The 15,045-nt window shown below is 35.5% G+C and overlaps 3 protein-coding genes across 5 annotated transcripts in view; 2 read left to right on the top strand and 1 right to left on the bottom strand.

Moving 5' to 3' along the window:
• Positions 1–811: 811 nt before the first annotated feature.
• LOC116022975 (uncharacterized mitochondrial protein AtMg00810-like) lies at positions 812–1,294 on the top strand. The gene is made up of 2 exons (XM_031263934.1): positions 812–984; positions 1,069–1,294. The coding sequence occupies exons 1-2, from the start codon at positions 812–814 to the stop codon at positions 1,292–1,294; spliced, it is 399 nt and encodes a 132-aa protein (XP_031119794.1).
• Positions 1,295–2,353: 1,059 nt separating this feature from the next.
• On the top strand, positions 2,354–6,893 carry LOC116031765 (protein PHR1-LIKE 3-like). 2 transcript variants are annotated; one of them, XM_031274076.1, is made up of 6 exons: positions 2,354–2,570; positions 3,772–3,848; positions 4,002–4,014; positions 5,125–5,203; positions 5,310–5,379; positions 6,285–6,893. In XM_031274076.1, the coding sequence occupies exons 1-6, from the start codon at positions 2,354–2,356 to the stop codon at positions 6,747–6,749; spliced, it is 921 nt and encodes a 306-aa protein (XP_031129936.1). In that variant the 3' UTR covers positions 6,750–6,893. The 2 variants fall into 2 exon arrangements, with proteins under 2 accessions (XP_031129936.1, XP_031129930.1); XM_031274070.1 differs by having other exon boundaries at positions 4,002–4,056.
• Positions 6,894–9,799: 2,906 nt separating this feature from the next.
• LOC116023466 overlaps positions 9,800–15,045 on the bottom strand; it is a 10,515-nt gene continuing 5,269 nt past the window's right edge. Inside the window, exons 7-14 of one of the 2 annotated variants that reach the window (XM_031264470.1) lie at positions 13,879–14,781; positions 13,711–13,794; positions 13,383–13,487; positions 12,929–12,999; positions 11,099–11,150; positions 10,922–10,995; positions 10,558–10,632; positions 9,800–10,441 (exon numbers count right to left, since the gene is read on the bottom strand). In XM_031264470.1, coding sequence (XP_031120330.1) covers positions 9,991–10,441; positions 10,558–10,632; positions 10,922–10,995; positions 11,099–11,150; positions 12,929–12,999; positions 13,383–13,487; positions 13,711–13,794; positions 13,879–14,781 — 1,815 coding nt within the window. In that variant the 3' untranslated portion in view covers positions 9,800–9,990. The remainder of the gene's footprint in view (positions 10,442–10,557; positions 10,633–10,921; positions 10,996–11,098; positions 11,151–12,928; positions 13,000–13,382; positions 13,488–13,710; positions 13,795–13,878; positions 14,782–15,045) is intronic. The other variant, XM_031264475.1, reaches the window with a different exon arrangement.

The raw sequence follows: 15,045 nt of genomic DNA, 5'->3' as shown, positions 1-15,045 counted from the left end.
AGCAATGTAATGAAGAAATCTGAAGTTTCAAGAGCTATTATTACAAGAATTATCCACAATATAGCCTAATATTATGGTGTCCTTCACTATAAATTGGGAGCAATGTAATGAAGAAATCTGAAGTTTCAAGAGCTATTATTACAAGAATTATCCACAATATAGCCTAATATTATGGTGTCCTTCACTATAAATTGGGAGCAATGTAATGAAGAAATCTGAAGTTTCAAGAGCTATTATTACAAGAATTATCCACAATTCTGAAGTTTCAAGAGCTATTATTACAAGAATTATCCACAATATTGAAGTTTCAAGAGCTATTATTACAAGAATTATCCACAATATTTGTGTAAGAAACTTCAAGAAAAATAGGGATTGATTGGAGCACTATCCGGAGTAACTATTCCACTTGATACTTGTACAAGCTGAATCGAAATCCAGGTTGGTTATAGTTTGTGTAATTGGTAGAATTAGTTCAAACTATATTTGTAAATTTTTTCATAGAGTTGTATTATAAGGTTGATGTTTAAATAAGTAGTAGGCCTTATTTTGTAATTCATTGAACCTTGTATTGTAAAACTGCGGGTTGATATTTAGTGAAAAAGTTTTGGGCGTGGCCTCGCAGTTTGGGAGGTGTTCTCCAACTGCGTCATCAAATTCAATTGTGTACTTAATTTGGTGCTTTATTCGCTTTATATTGTGTTTGGAATTTTATTGAAAATAATTGCTCCTGCTGATACTCCATTGTTATTAAAATTGGTTGTGTTTATCTGCATTACATAATTTCATGGTTGATATTCTGGAGTAGTTTCATATGACGGGGGCGAAACCGGTAATTACTCTGATGTGCCCGTCAGCTGATTTACATACAGATGTCACGCCGTTTGACTCCACTTCCTACCGTCGGGCTATTGGTCGTTTGGAGTACCTGGCGATTGCAAGGCCAGATATTTCTTTTACAGTGAACTGCTTGGCCCAATTTATGGCGTCTCCAACTGAGGGTCACTGACAAGTTGTGAAGCGGGTTCTGCGCTGTCTGAAATGTACTCTACACTTTGGTCTATATTTCAGGCGTGGTTGTCCACTCACTCTTGTGTCTTACTCGGACTCTGACTGGGGTGGTGTTCGTGATAGGGGACATTATGCCATGGCTTATTGTGTGTTCTTTTGCTTGAATCTCGTTTCCTGGAAGTCTACGAAACAGCGTTCAGTTTCACGTTCCTCTACGGAGGTCGAGTTCCAGGCACTTACCAAAATAGCCGCCTTCTGCTATGCTGGAGAAGGTGACCATATATGATCACCTTCTCAGGTAGGGTCCCCAGAATTTGATTGGGTGGTCGCTGAAATTAGCCCGAGGTCGCCGGAGCTTAGGCAAGGCATTAGTGACATGCTATTTCAAGTCACAAACCTGTTTTTGGTCTTTATGCACTAAATTTATATGTTAATGTGTCTAATTGCAACTTTCAAAAGTTTGGAGGTTAATTGACTTCTCATATAATATTCAAGGGTGTATTTGACACTTTCTTTCCATTAAAATATAAATGAAATTAAATTTATTTATTATATTATTCTAATATAATGTCTACATATATTATTACCATGGAAGAATATAAAAAAATTAAAGATAGGATGGATGCAGGTGTATTGTAACAATAATAGAAAAAGATAACGAAAGTTATAACTGTATGTGTACTTTTATAAAAAAAAAAATGTATAGTACGTACAACTCTTATAGCATAATGTAAAAAAAAAAAACATATATAAATGAAGGGTACCAATAGCATAATGTATAAAAAAAATTAAAAAACATATATAAATGAAGGGTACCAAAATTCATTAGATTTAGATATTCGAGGTGCCAACATTTTATTTTGCGACCCTATCATTAAAGCAATAATAACTGAGGTAAATTGCAAGTTCTGCAATGAATCCACGTGTACAAGAGATTCAATCCCAACCTTCCGTACTCCAATGAGATTCGTCTCTCGTCATGACTTTTAAGTTAGACAACGAATCAACTACGCTAATAAGCTTCGGCATCCGCGGATGAGATGGTTTTGAATTTATTTATTTTTATTGAAATTCATTTTTGTATGGCCAAAATATTGGATATCGAAACAAACCTGAATAATTTTTTTTTAAATGGCATAATTAACCAATAAGATTAGAGTGTTAGACCCTCCATGATTTATGTATTGCATAATAATACTCTATACTATTAATGGTACTCCGTACAAAAAAATTGAGAATATTTTTCTACTCACAAAATCTCTTGCCATTCTGTTCATCAGTCAATCCGAGGTCTAAAATCTTGGTTTTCTACTTCAAAAAGCATCGAAGTAGAAGAGAAGATCGGATGTTTCCAAGATTGGTTCAACCCAGAGAAACCATTGGCTTAACTCAGGAAGATCTTCACCTTCAGGGCAGTAATGGCAACGCTCAGACCCATAGGGTCTCCGCCGCCGGCGACCCTTGTCTCGTCCTCACATCCGATCCAAGGCCGCGCCTCCGTTGGACCGCTGACCTTCACGAGCGTTTTGTTGACGCCGTTACTCAGCTCGGCGGTCCCAGTAGTCAGTATCCCTTTCAACTCTAGTGATTGGACTTGTTTACTTGGATTTTAGCTCATTTATTTATTTTTTTTCGTTTATTGAAAATGAATGTTTTTTTGTTATGTATACGCTGTGATCTACCTCTGTTTCATTCATTTTCTTGTTTCTCACAGATTGCAAATATGGGTTTAGAGTTCTACATTGTTTGAGCCTGTTAAGATTGATGAAAATGAATGTTTTGTACTAAGTTGCTTAGTGGGTTTACACTTTATACTGAGTGGGTTCTTGAGCGATTGTATCCTTATCACATTTAACAAAGCTATAATGCTTATTCTAAGGTAGAGTCTTGAACAGTTTAGAGATCTCATGTGAATGAACCCTTAAATTAGTTGGATGAAAAATATTCAGGGATCTTGATTTTGAAGGGGAAATAGGTGTGCGTGTATAGCAAAAGACAAATGGGCATAAGTGTTACGACCTTGCTGTTATTGACTTGGTTCTGTTAGCAAGTGTTCAACCAGGGTGGGGATTTGCATATTCTGTTGAAGAACCTTCTTGTGTGGTCATTGATATGGCATAAACAAGTTAATACCGAATTTAGTCATCGACTATAGTGGTTGTTCTCGATTTAGTCTTAAACGTTTTTTGTGCTTAACTGTGTCCTTACTTCAATGGTTTTACCTAATTGAGTCCTCTGTAATTGTAGCTTGGTAATTTTTCCTCTATTAATACCTGATATAGTCTTCGAGGATCCAATTAAGCACAAAAAGACTTTCAGGACTAAATCTAGAAAAATCACTATAGTCGAGTACTAAATTGGGTATAACTCAGGCATAACAGAGAGTAGAGCAGATTAGGCTATAGAAAGTATTTGCAAAAATTTATAAGTGTACACACAGAGAATGCTGATTGCAATGCCAAAGAGCTCACATAGACAAGAACTTGCTCACCTACGGCTACCTGCTATAAATATTAATTTTGTTTCCGCTGATAATCATATCAAGAAATTGTGTATGGCCTTGTCAGAGTAGTAATGATAATACAAGATATGAAATGAAAATTTTCTGGATTGAAATGAAATCTGTTTAGATGTATTCTTTCTATCATTTCAGTAAATTAAATGGAAGTTAGAGCAAGACTAAGAACATTATAGATAATTAGAGCATATAATTTGTCTAATGTATTAGTGCCGTCAGTCATTTACTAATCTATCTGCTTGCAGAAGCTACTCCAAAGGCCATCATGCGCACAATGGGTGTAAAGGGGCTTACGCTCTTCCACCTGAAGAGTCACCTCCAGGTGTGTTTTAATTCTTTAATTTTCTTCTCTTCCCTTAACCCCTTCTTGGTAAAATGTAAAGGAAAATAGAAGAGGAAAATATAAACTTATAAGTGGAGCTTAAAATTGGCTTGCATCCTGTTATTAACATGGCCTCCTTTTTCGTTCTTGCAGAAATACAGACTAGGTAAGCAATCTCAGAAAGATTTTGGTGAGGCTTCCAATGATGGTAGGTTTAGTTTTTAACTCATTTTTGTATCAAGTCATATGCCTCTTCTTGCAGCTGCTTGAGTCCCTTTACATGCCTGTTACCGAATGGCTTTAAATAACTTGATCTTGTGTTAATGTGGTGTGATACAATACAGATTCTGCTACCAATATACTTAGTTATCTTATTTCCTAGTTTATTAGTAGTTGCCTTTTTTACTTTTAAGTAAGCATATTTTAGAATATTGTTTCCTTATGTCTTAAGCTTTTAACTCCTATATATAGGGAGAGTATTAGATTGTCTTGGTAAGTTGGAAATTGAATAAAATCAAAAGGAAGTTTATTCCACCAACTTCTCTCTCTCTCTCGCACTATTATCAGCCACCGTATGTAAACCATCTTCATCTGTTAACCACAAACCTGTGACGCGTAGTCAAACTACTGAATCATATCATCTGGTTCCTTTAGGTTTACTTGAAAAGATTTTATGCTGAAATTGTCACACTTCTCTCATTTTTATATCCAGTCATGTGCCTTCTCCTGCAGCTGCCCAAGCCCCTTTACATGCATGTTAAGTGTAATGTTATCCTAATTCCTTGAAACTAACCCAGCCATATGCTTATGTGGGCTGCAGTGCTGCACTAGATTTAATATGGAAAACATAATGCTGAAATTCTCGTGCTTCCCTCATTGTCTGCCTCAGGTGAAAAAGAATCTGAAATAACTTTGGAAACCATTGAGAATGTGATTCCTACTATCTTCACAGACTGAAATTTTGGAAAAAAAAAAAGGAAACTAAATAGTGAACCCAGCACACCATGTTTAATTCACCCTAAATAATGTTCTTTATGACAGAAAAGAATAGTCATCAAGAGTAAGAACTAATGTTCTTAGTACGGAGTAATATTTATTGAGCTTTGTTATGCTTGCTGCCTTGCTGAGCCCAGATTCAGTGTGCAATCAGAGAGGATAGACTGTCTTATCGTGTAGACATGATGATAAGTTGATACGAGAAAGCATCACACAAAGAGCATGTTTTTGTTTTTGTCATTGTAACCTTTAACTGAAATCTTTTCTTGCTGACTCGAAGGGCTTTCAGCTGCGTACTCCTTAGAAAGCCCTTGCTCCAACAATGTTCCTCAAAACCTTCCTGCTCCTGACATAAATGAGTAAGAGCTAATTGTTTTTTTCTTTGCTTTAGTGAACTATACAGTGTAAATTTCTAAGTTTCAATACGGGATTTAAGCTTTTCTAAAGATTGAATACCGACTTCAGGGGTTATGAAGTCAAGGAGGCATTGAGAGTTCAAATGGAAGTCCAAAGTAAATTGCATCTACAAGTTGAAGTAAGCTTCCTTCCACTATTTTTGGAATGGTTAATTTGTTTCAAAATGTTTCTTCACGTAATTTATTCTGGAGATAAGTGAATGGAGAGCTGTTATGCAATGCTGTTCTACTATTAATGCTTAATGACATCATTGATAACTACTGGATTTGTGATTAGATGATGCTTGTGTTGAGCATATAATATAAAACATAAATATGCAGTCCAATTATCAACTTAGGTTTTTAGTTGAGATGGAGCACATGCTGCAATTTGGTATCTGTGCGCCACCCAATAAAAAGACACTATGGTTCATGTGTTGCTTGGAGCCCGTCAAAAGTAACTTGCTTGCACACGTGAGGGGGTGTGTTCAGCATATCATATAAAAACATATATGTGGAGTCCAATTATCAATTTAGACTTTTAGTTGAGATGGAACATACTCTTCTGCAGCCAAAAAAGTAGAGAAGATCAGAGACGGGTTTAGCGAGAAAAGTCTTTAGCTCACACCTATCTTTGATGTTAAGAGTCCCACATTGATAAAATAATAGAAAAACACGAGTTTATAAGGCTATGGGTTAGTTAATTTATTGGATTTAATATTTTAGTGTGGTTTGACACGTGCATTATAGCCCAATTGAAAATCTTAAATTATAACATGGTATTAGAACTTGTTCGGTCCACTTAGTGTTCACCCGATTGTCTACTTGTGGTAACATTGATAAAATAGGAGAAAAATATATGATTTTATAAGAATCTTTTAGTATAGTTTGGCCGATGTGCATTATAACCCAATTGAATGATCCTAGCCCAATCTTAAGCTTATAACACTTCAATTGCTTCTACTAGTGTTCCTTAGCTAACTTATGCATAATTGCAGCAACTTATTTGTACAAACGATAGCTGATTCTCCAGTTTACTACACAGGCAGAAAAGCACTTGCAAATTCGCCAGGATGCTGAACGAAGGTACCTGGCCATGCTCGAGGCAGCCTGCAAAATTCTTGCTGATCAGATTATAGGAGACGTTGTACCAGACACTGAGGGAGAAAATTTCCAGGGATTAGGAATAAAGACTGCACTTAACCAACCTGTATATCCTTCTGATCCTGCCAATATACATACTGGCCCGGGAAGTGAAGAAGCATCCCCCAGAATTAATACGCAATGCAATGATGGTTCCACTGAAAGCTGCCTGACTTCGCATGGGAGTCCTGCTGGGCTGCCTCTGGATTCCTCATCTCCCGGAGGAAAGAAACGAATTTTAAGCATGGATTCAGCTGCCGCTTCATTTGTTTGGAGGGAAGCGGATACGAGAACACCTGGCGTGCATGTGGTGCACATGAATTCTCTTGGGATTAACAAGTGTAATGAACAAAAGCTTTCTAATTGACTTGTGCTACAAGGAGAGAAACACATCTAATTGTTTCATCATTTGACTATGTTTAGAAGTGTTTGTAGCCCCTATGTTGATGTAATTCAGCAAGCTGTAAAGAAAAGCTGCTTTTAATGAATTGTGCCTGCTTCCTTTTGTCTATTTTTTTTTTTCTTGTTAAAATTAACACTTCAGATTTTTCCAATTCATTATACTACTACTGCAGCATAGTATGGATTTAGGAGCTTCCATGTTTCATTGTTATCTTTTATCAAGACCAGTGCTGCAAAAATCTCACCTAGGCACCGATTAATTGTCGGTTAGGTGCTGGCCGGCCGCCTAGCGTATCACCATAATCGGTGGTCTAGGCGGTTGGTTGGACCTCGCTCACTATCCGGTACGGGACCTGACCCCGCTCACTACCCAACGAAAGAGCCAACCTTTGACCGAGTCTATGGCCGACCAAAGTGAGCTATAAGTGCGCAGACACAAAAAAACAAAATCTCTTTAAAAAATAATAATAATAATAAAATACAAAAAAAAAAAAAGATTTGTTTATGGTCGAGGCCGCGCCTCGGCCCCAACAATCGGCTGAGGCCACGGCTCGTCCACACAGCCTCGGCCACGACTAATCGTGGTTTTGAGTTTCGGCGCGAAGTCGCCTCGACTCACTATGGTTTCAAAAAAAAAATGGTTATGAGTTTGATTCCTATTCAAAGTTTTGTATTGATACAAGTTAATACTCCTAAGCCACCTCGACCACTCTCACTAGCTAGAGAGTGGGGGGCTGGTGACAGGATAATTGGGCAAGCACCCGACCCGGAACCACTAGAGGCAAAGCAAGTTGTCACGAGGAAGTCAAACAACTACATAACAGTGCATTACTCCGACACATTGAAAAGGGGAATTACTCACTGGCTCCTCATCATTACTCCTCCCACCATTATTACCTGAGTCTGTTACACTCACCAGAAGAAGAGATGTTGCACCTTCAGTATAAAGAATGAACCTTGTACCGAAACTGTAATACTTACTTATCAAATATACTCCGGTAACATTCTTACCGTCACTTACAATTACTATCTGAAGGTATGCATTGAATAAATCTCATATTGTGACTCTAACCGACTTTAACATAATGTGTAATGTTGAAAACTTCCTTCTTTCCAACTTTTTTTTTTAGTACTACTGACTCTGTTACAATGTAGTATCTGTTCATAGCTATTTTCTCAACCTACTGAAGCACAAAGAGTCAACAGTCGCCTCCACTGAGGCTTGAACCCACTCCCTTCCATGTGTAATGTTGAAAACTTCCTTCTTTCAAACTTATATATGGATAAATTGCAAAGAAATGAAGCTACTACTACTAGCATTTTTCTAAGAATTTTGTAGAAATATAGAGTGGTAGGCTATATAGCACAAAATTCTCAAAGATCAAATTATATATGGATTAATTGCAAAGGATTGAAAGCTACTACTAGTCTTCTACTAGCATTTTTCTAAGAATTTTGTAGAAATATATAGTGGTAGGCTATATAGCACAAATTCTCAAAAGACAATTTTAAAAGGGCTTTATAAAACTATTCAAAGTTATTAGCTAATTTTAAAAAGGGAAAATTGCATCTTTGGTCCCTGAGCTTTAAGCAAGTTCCGACTCAATCCCTGAGTTATGGCCGTATCCGAGTTTAATCCCTCAGTTATGAACGAAATGGCGCATTTGGTCCCTAGCCATTAAAACTAACGAAAAAATTAAAAAATAGTTAAAATTTGAAGGGTAAAATATGAAATTCACATTTTATTATCCTTCTTATATCAAAATCACTTTTATAACATTATTTTTCACTTCTTAGCCACTTATTTTCAATATTTTTCAATTCTAATTCACTTCTTAGCCACTTATTTTCAATATTTTTCAATTCTAAAAGCATTTCAATAACTTTAGTATGACTTGTTAGGAGTCTGGCTATCGTATAACAAACTTAAGACCTAGTACAAACAAAGAAACACTTGATCATTGTTTTTAAACATCTGAAAACAGTATCCTAATAATTTTTTGTTTCCTTTACTATGCAACAAAGGTATCAAACTAGAACTTCAGAGATACAAAATAATTTCAAATTTCTCAGGTTGCTTTTATGAGAATTTCACCAAAAGAATAACTTGAGATTTTTATTATGTAAAAAATATTTTGTATGCTATAGTTTAGTCGATTGTCGTTTTTTGAAGTTACAAAAGTTTTTAAAATTTTCATAATTGATTCTTAGGTTCCTCTTTCATTACTCTGGTTTTAAGAAAACAAAATTTTGTATCTCAAAAGTTCTAGTTTGATTACCTTTGTTGCTTAGTAAAGAAAATCGAAAATTATTAGGATAGTGTTTTCAGATGCCTAAACACAATGATCAAGTGTTTCTTTGTTTGTACTAGGTTTTAAGTTTGTTATACGAGAGTCAGGCTCCTAACAAGTCATACTAAAATTATTGAAATGCTTTCAGAATTGAAAAATATTGAAAATAAGGCTAAGAAGTGAAAAATAATGTTATAAAAGTGATTTTGATATAAGAAGAAGAATAAAATGTGAATTTCATATTTTACCCCTCAAATTTTAATTATTTTTTATTTTTTCCGTTAGTTTTAACGGCCAGGGACCAAATGCGCCACTTTGTTCATAACTGAGGGACTAAACTCGGATACGACCATAACTCAGGGACTGAGTCGGAACTTAGTTAAAGCTCAGGGACCAAATATGCAATTTTCCCTTTTAAAAATCTAAAAATGCTTCCTTTTTTTTTCGTGATTTGCATCCTTAGTTCCGGTTTCTCCTTTTCCTCCTTTCGTATTTCCATGCAACCTTGGTGATAGGAAATTCGGATAGAGTTAATATTGAGGTGCAAAATCTTATTGATTTCCCCACCATCTATTCATCGACAAGTAAGGGTTAATCAAATCACTTGGGAAAGGCAATAGAATGGGAACTACACACACAATAGCGATTCTTCATATCCACACTACTTGGCCTACACCATCATATGCTCAAATTAATATGGACTCAATAACACATGACATCCAAGTTAGTGAAAATATGAAATAAAAGCAACACTAAAAATCTAAGGAAAAAAAAAAGCAGGTAGAAATGTAGAATGAAGGCAACTACCATGGAGTCAAAGAGTGTGGTTCAGTTTCTGTTAAAAGACTAGATACCAACAGGTTGAAGAGTTCTGATTGCAGATTACAATGTATAAGTGTACAACAATCATCAGCATTACTTTTTTCTATGCTTCTTTCCACTCTTTGTTTCAGTTTCTTGCTCCTTTGATGCATCTGAAGCTTTTCTCTTCATAGCATCTGTTGTTTTTTCAGTCTCATTTGAGGTTTCCTTTTCATCCCCTGTTTCTTTCACCCTTGACACACTGGATTTTGTTTTGGCAGTAGCATTGCCACTAGGCTTTATACCACTTTGGGTGCTTTTACCTTCTGATTTGAGGGGAGTCTTGGCACTGTCTTGCTTGGATTCGCCAGTAGTCTTCGGTGAGATATCCTGCTTTGTCTTGGATTTGAGCAAGTTGCAAATAGCATCCTTAGATTTACTGCCACTCAAATCCTTGGAGTTACCACTTGATTTAAAGGTGTGATCTTTGGACTTGGTCTCAACTTTAACTTCACTGCTGGACTTACAAGCAGATTTTGAAGTTGCACAAACTGACTTGCCGCCACTGGTTAAGAGTACACTTCGTTAAATTAATTTTTTTGTTTGGTATTTACAGAAAGCCAAAGGGTCAAAATGAGAAGTGGAGAATATATTGGCATTAGAAAGATAAATAAAACAAACCTCTTTGGTGTAATATCTGATTTTTCATTCTTAGATGATGTTCCTGAACTTGTTTTGGCTTTTTTCTTCAGCCTGCTGCAATGAAAGCACATGAAGGCATGAAGCAGATATTATAAATATGGGGAAAGAAAAGCTCTACAAGGAACAAAATAAGACAAAAAATGATGCTCAAACAAACAAACAAATCCAGTAAGGTTCTTAGCAGATAACATGTAATGAAAAGAAAATCACAAAAGACTGGAGAAACCAAGACACTGGAACCAACAGTGTAAACATAAAAAGACCAACTTCAATCCAGGTTTTCATAATATCTAATGGTCTAGAAGATTTAAGTTGCCCCCCAGACATAAAAGATAATACTTACATATCATCACTGATAAATTCCAGTGTTTCCTTCTTAAGCCTAAGTACTTCTTCATCCCCGTCAAGGTACACAACCTGATTGAAAGATAGTTGTACTATTTATTTTCTAAAAGGTTCAAAATATGAAAACAAATAGGTATCATGCAGCAGAAGACACTGATGTAATAAGTGAACTGACCTTGTGTTTCATTGTGACACGATCAAAGGAATGAATTACACCTTCATAAAATCTGTGATTGCCAAATCAAATTAATAAAACTACAAGAACACAATCTTTTCAAGTTAATCTTCGTGGTTCACTTGTTCACAAAATAAATATTACTACTATCCATTCAGGTTAAGATAGTGGTTAACTTGTGCACTCTGCATTTGAACCCCCAAATGAACACCATCAAATTTCGACTTCCAACTACTTTAGTCCACTCTGCACTTCTACAGGCCAACAGACACACATACTCATAGTTGATTGAGAGAGATACCCCCCCCCCCCCCCCCCCCCCCCNCCCCCCCCCCCAACCCCACCCCCAAACATTACTCTACACCCCCACTAAAAGCCCCACCTCACTTACCATCACCACTTTATGCACCCTAAGATATAGGTTTTGTACTTTTGTATTAAAAGTCATCCTCATTAAGCCAACCCAATACCCTTTTCTGTTGAATGATGTGGCAAGTAACCTAAGGTTAACATGTAAAAACTGGTAAAAAGGACTTGATTGCACTATTCCATTGAGTTCAAATATTTAATTCAAACTTTTTAAAGTTCGAGAGTCTAATTGTTGTTTCACCAATACTTGGAGAGCCTTTTTGACCCTTTTTGTTATGTTCTCACGTCACAAGCAAGAAAACATAAGGAAAAATGAATAGAGAATAATAGTTGGAAAAGGAAGAGAAGAAAACACTGTGGGTTTGCTTGAGACCCAAAACTCCCTTAGACCCTTTTCGGGATTAAATTTCTGTTTTCCTTTCATTGGAATTGGCTCCCCTTTTTATAGGGTAAAATACAACTCATAGAATGGCTAAATAAGCTAAGTAATCTGCTGAAATCTTCCAATTTACTTCTAAATATTTAAACTACCTAAATTAATTCGAAGACTAAGAATAATAAGTTAAATAACTATTTAGTAATTTCTAAATAACTATTTATTAGTTTCTAAATAACTATCTAGTAATTTATTAATATCTAACCTATGTAATATAATAAAATAAGACTTTCCAGCATGCATCACTTTTCCCATTAACGCAATGATCTAAGGTGCACAAAAGTTTTGATTGTCAAGCTTCCTAATTGGTAGGTTGGTTGCTAATTCATCAATCCTCATTTCCATATTTGTCAATCAACCAGCTACAGAATTTTTATCTAACAAATTTAATACCAGGCAATCTTGTTAAATCATAACAGGAATAAAGAATGTGTTTGTGTATTAGGTTGCATCAATTGCTAGTACTTGATTTTTTTGTATTGTGATTTTAATATTTCCTTCCACTTTTACCCCAACAAATGTGTTACTTACCTTTTTAGTATGTTACCATTAGTATTAACAAAAAGAAAGGTTGCATTAATAGCTTGTACTTCATGCTTCTTGTGTTGTGATTTTAGTATTTTCTTCCCTTGTTACCATTGCATAAATCCCTTATTTACCATTTTAATCAATTACAGTACTTCACCTCTCAATTATTCAGTCATCTTAAACTAGGGTTCTTATCTTTGTGAATTAAACAGTTTTGTAGTGTTACAAATGTCTATCAATTTTGTGTTGAATATAATCCTATTATCATGCTTAATTTCAATAAAATGTATTAGCAATATTTATTTCAATTTTAAATAATAGCATTATCTCTCTTGACGCAGTGCATGTGTTTGGGTTGTGAAATGACGATTACATATTTACATTCTGTTGTTATGATGCATGTACATATTGATCTTACAATAAGTATTATAGGACATTGAACTAATTGTGCATTCCGCGTCGTAGTAACTAGTAATGAAGATAAGAATAGAACTTACGCAAAATCTTTTGGCCAATAAACTCTGACCTTGGAACCAACCAGGCTCTCATTATATTTTATATCTGCAGCCTGACATATAGTAAATAATCATACATTTACCACTAGGGAATGAAGGGATGGAGGAGAGAATAAAAAAGAATAGTTTGTTAACTGGTTATAGAGTCATAGGATCAAGAAATGCACAAAATATGAACCTACCAAGTCAATGTATATGTGCATGCCTGTGCAAAGTCAAGTAGATAAGCAAAAGGGTATGTAAGAGACTAATTTTAAGTGAAAGTGCAGCATTGAAAGGGGGATCAATGATACCATAATGATATGGGAACAGATTAGGATGAAAGCCTCATTTGCAACCAATAACACGGGTAACATGTAGGACTAACATTACAATCACTAAAATAGTATTTGCAATTTCAGTTAAGCAAGGAAGAATCTTAATCTCAACTACTCACTTTTTCCTTGCAATAATGTTTTCTCTGCACAGTAGTCCTAGTGGTTTCCTTTTCCTTTCCATCATCTTTAGTAGACATTTTAGGAGATTTTCTTGAAGATAACATCTGCAAAATTAATGAAAAGATCCTCTTGTGGTTTTAGAATTCAAGAGATTACCAATGTATATACGAGAGAGAGAAAGAGAGGGGGTAAAAGGGGGGGAATTAGAATGTGACAAAAGTACCCTCCCTATTTCCTTTTATAAGAGGCATGGTAGCAAAACACATTGTAGAAGCTTCATATGTGTGTCTATGTATATGTATATATAAGGAGGCACACAGAAATTACATCTTTAGCACCAGATTTAGGTCTCTTCACAATCATCTTAGTGGTTTCTTCTTCCTTGACATCATCACACTTCTGAGAAAACATCTGCAAGATGAATGAAAAAATCCTCAATGGATATTCAAAAGATACCCAAGTCATTATATATATAAGGAGCCCAATAGAAATTACATCATCTTTAGCTGCAGATTTAGTCCTTTCCTTTTCTAGACTAGTCTTTCCGTATCCAGATTCTTTGGCACTTTCCTTCTTCAATGAGAGACCATCCTTCTGGTTATTACTAGCATCACTATTGTTCCCTTGCTGCTTCAGGTTCTTTGTCTCTAAATCACTCATGGAGCCACATTGCTCCGAATGTACCTTTCTATCACAGGCACTTGGTGTCTTTGCTTCAGAATCACTTGTTCCTTCAGAGACCTTAAATGCAATGTCAGAAGATACATTCACTTCTTGAAGCAAGTGCTCTTTTTTCTTTAGCTGATCAACAGTCTTGCCATGTCTCCCATCAGGAAGGCTCTGACTAGGGGATTTACAATCAACATTGACAACTTCACCCTTGGATTTTTTTTCCGGAGAAAGATGAGCACTTATCTCTTTTTCCTCTAAATTTTTTTCTTCAAGACCTGGCCCTCCAGCTGACAAATTGTCAATATCATTTCTTTTACCCTTTTGTTCTGCTGGAAGTTTCTTAGGTGTATCGACACTAGGTATGCCACAGCCTTTTTTACCATCTGGAAACATCTGACTATCTTTCTCATTATCAACAGGAGCATGGTCGGGATATTCTGTCAGTTGTGTACATGAGTTAGACATTTTTCCTTCTTTGTTATCAGTATGTTCTGACATGGATTTGGATTTTACTGATTCCCCAGCATGTGGGTCATTAGTCTCTGACTTTGCAGTAGCTGGTTGATTATCGGGATCATGATGCTCCGTCTCTTTTACAGATTTTATTTGCACAGAAGTCCCACCATTCATGGTACGAGAACCATTGCTTGTAATTGATTTGGGAGATGTATTCACAGCATGGCCGACGTCTTCAGAACATACATCTTGTTGGGTGTCCTCAGGCCTCTGATAAAACAAGAGATTGATTATTGCAACTGCTCAATTGTGTTGCACAAAGTGAGCCCCAAAAAAATTAGCAGGGAAATCAGCTATTCTTGTCAATAAGCCTGCTAGCTCTTCAAATTTTATATCCAAAAAAAAAAAAAAAAAAAAAAAAAAAAAAAAAAAAAAAAAAAAAAAAAAAAAAAAAAAAAAAAAAAAAAAAAAAAAAAAAAAAAAAAAAAAAAAAAAAAAAAAAAAAAAAAAAAAAAAAAAAAAAAAAAAAAAAAA

Source organism: Ipomoea triloba, chromosome 1 (assembly GCF_003576645.1).
Source record: "Ipomoea triloba cultivar NCNSP0323 chromosome 1, ASM357664v1".
In the NCBI taxonomy this organism is placed as follows: Eukaryota; Viridiplantae; Streptophyta; class Magnoliopsida; order Solanales; family Convolvulaceae; genus Ipomoea; species Ipomoea triloba.
Note: the sequence above shows the minus strand (reverse complement) of the source record. Positions and strands in the feature narration are given on the sequence as shown.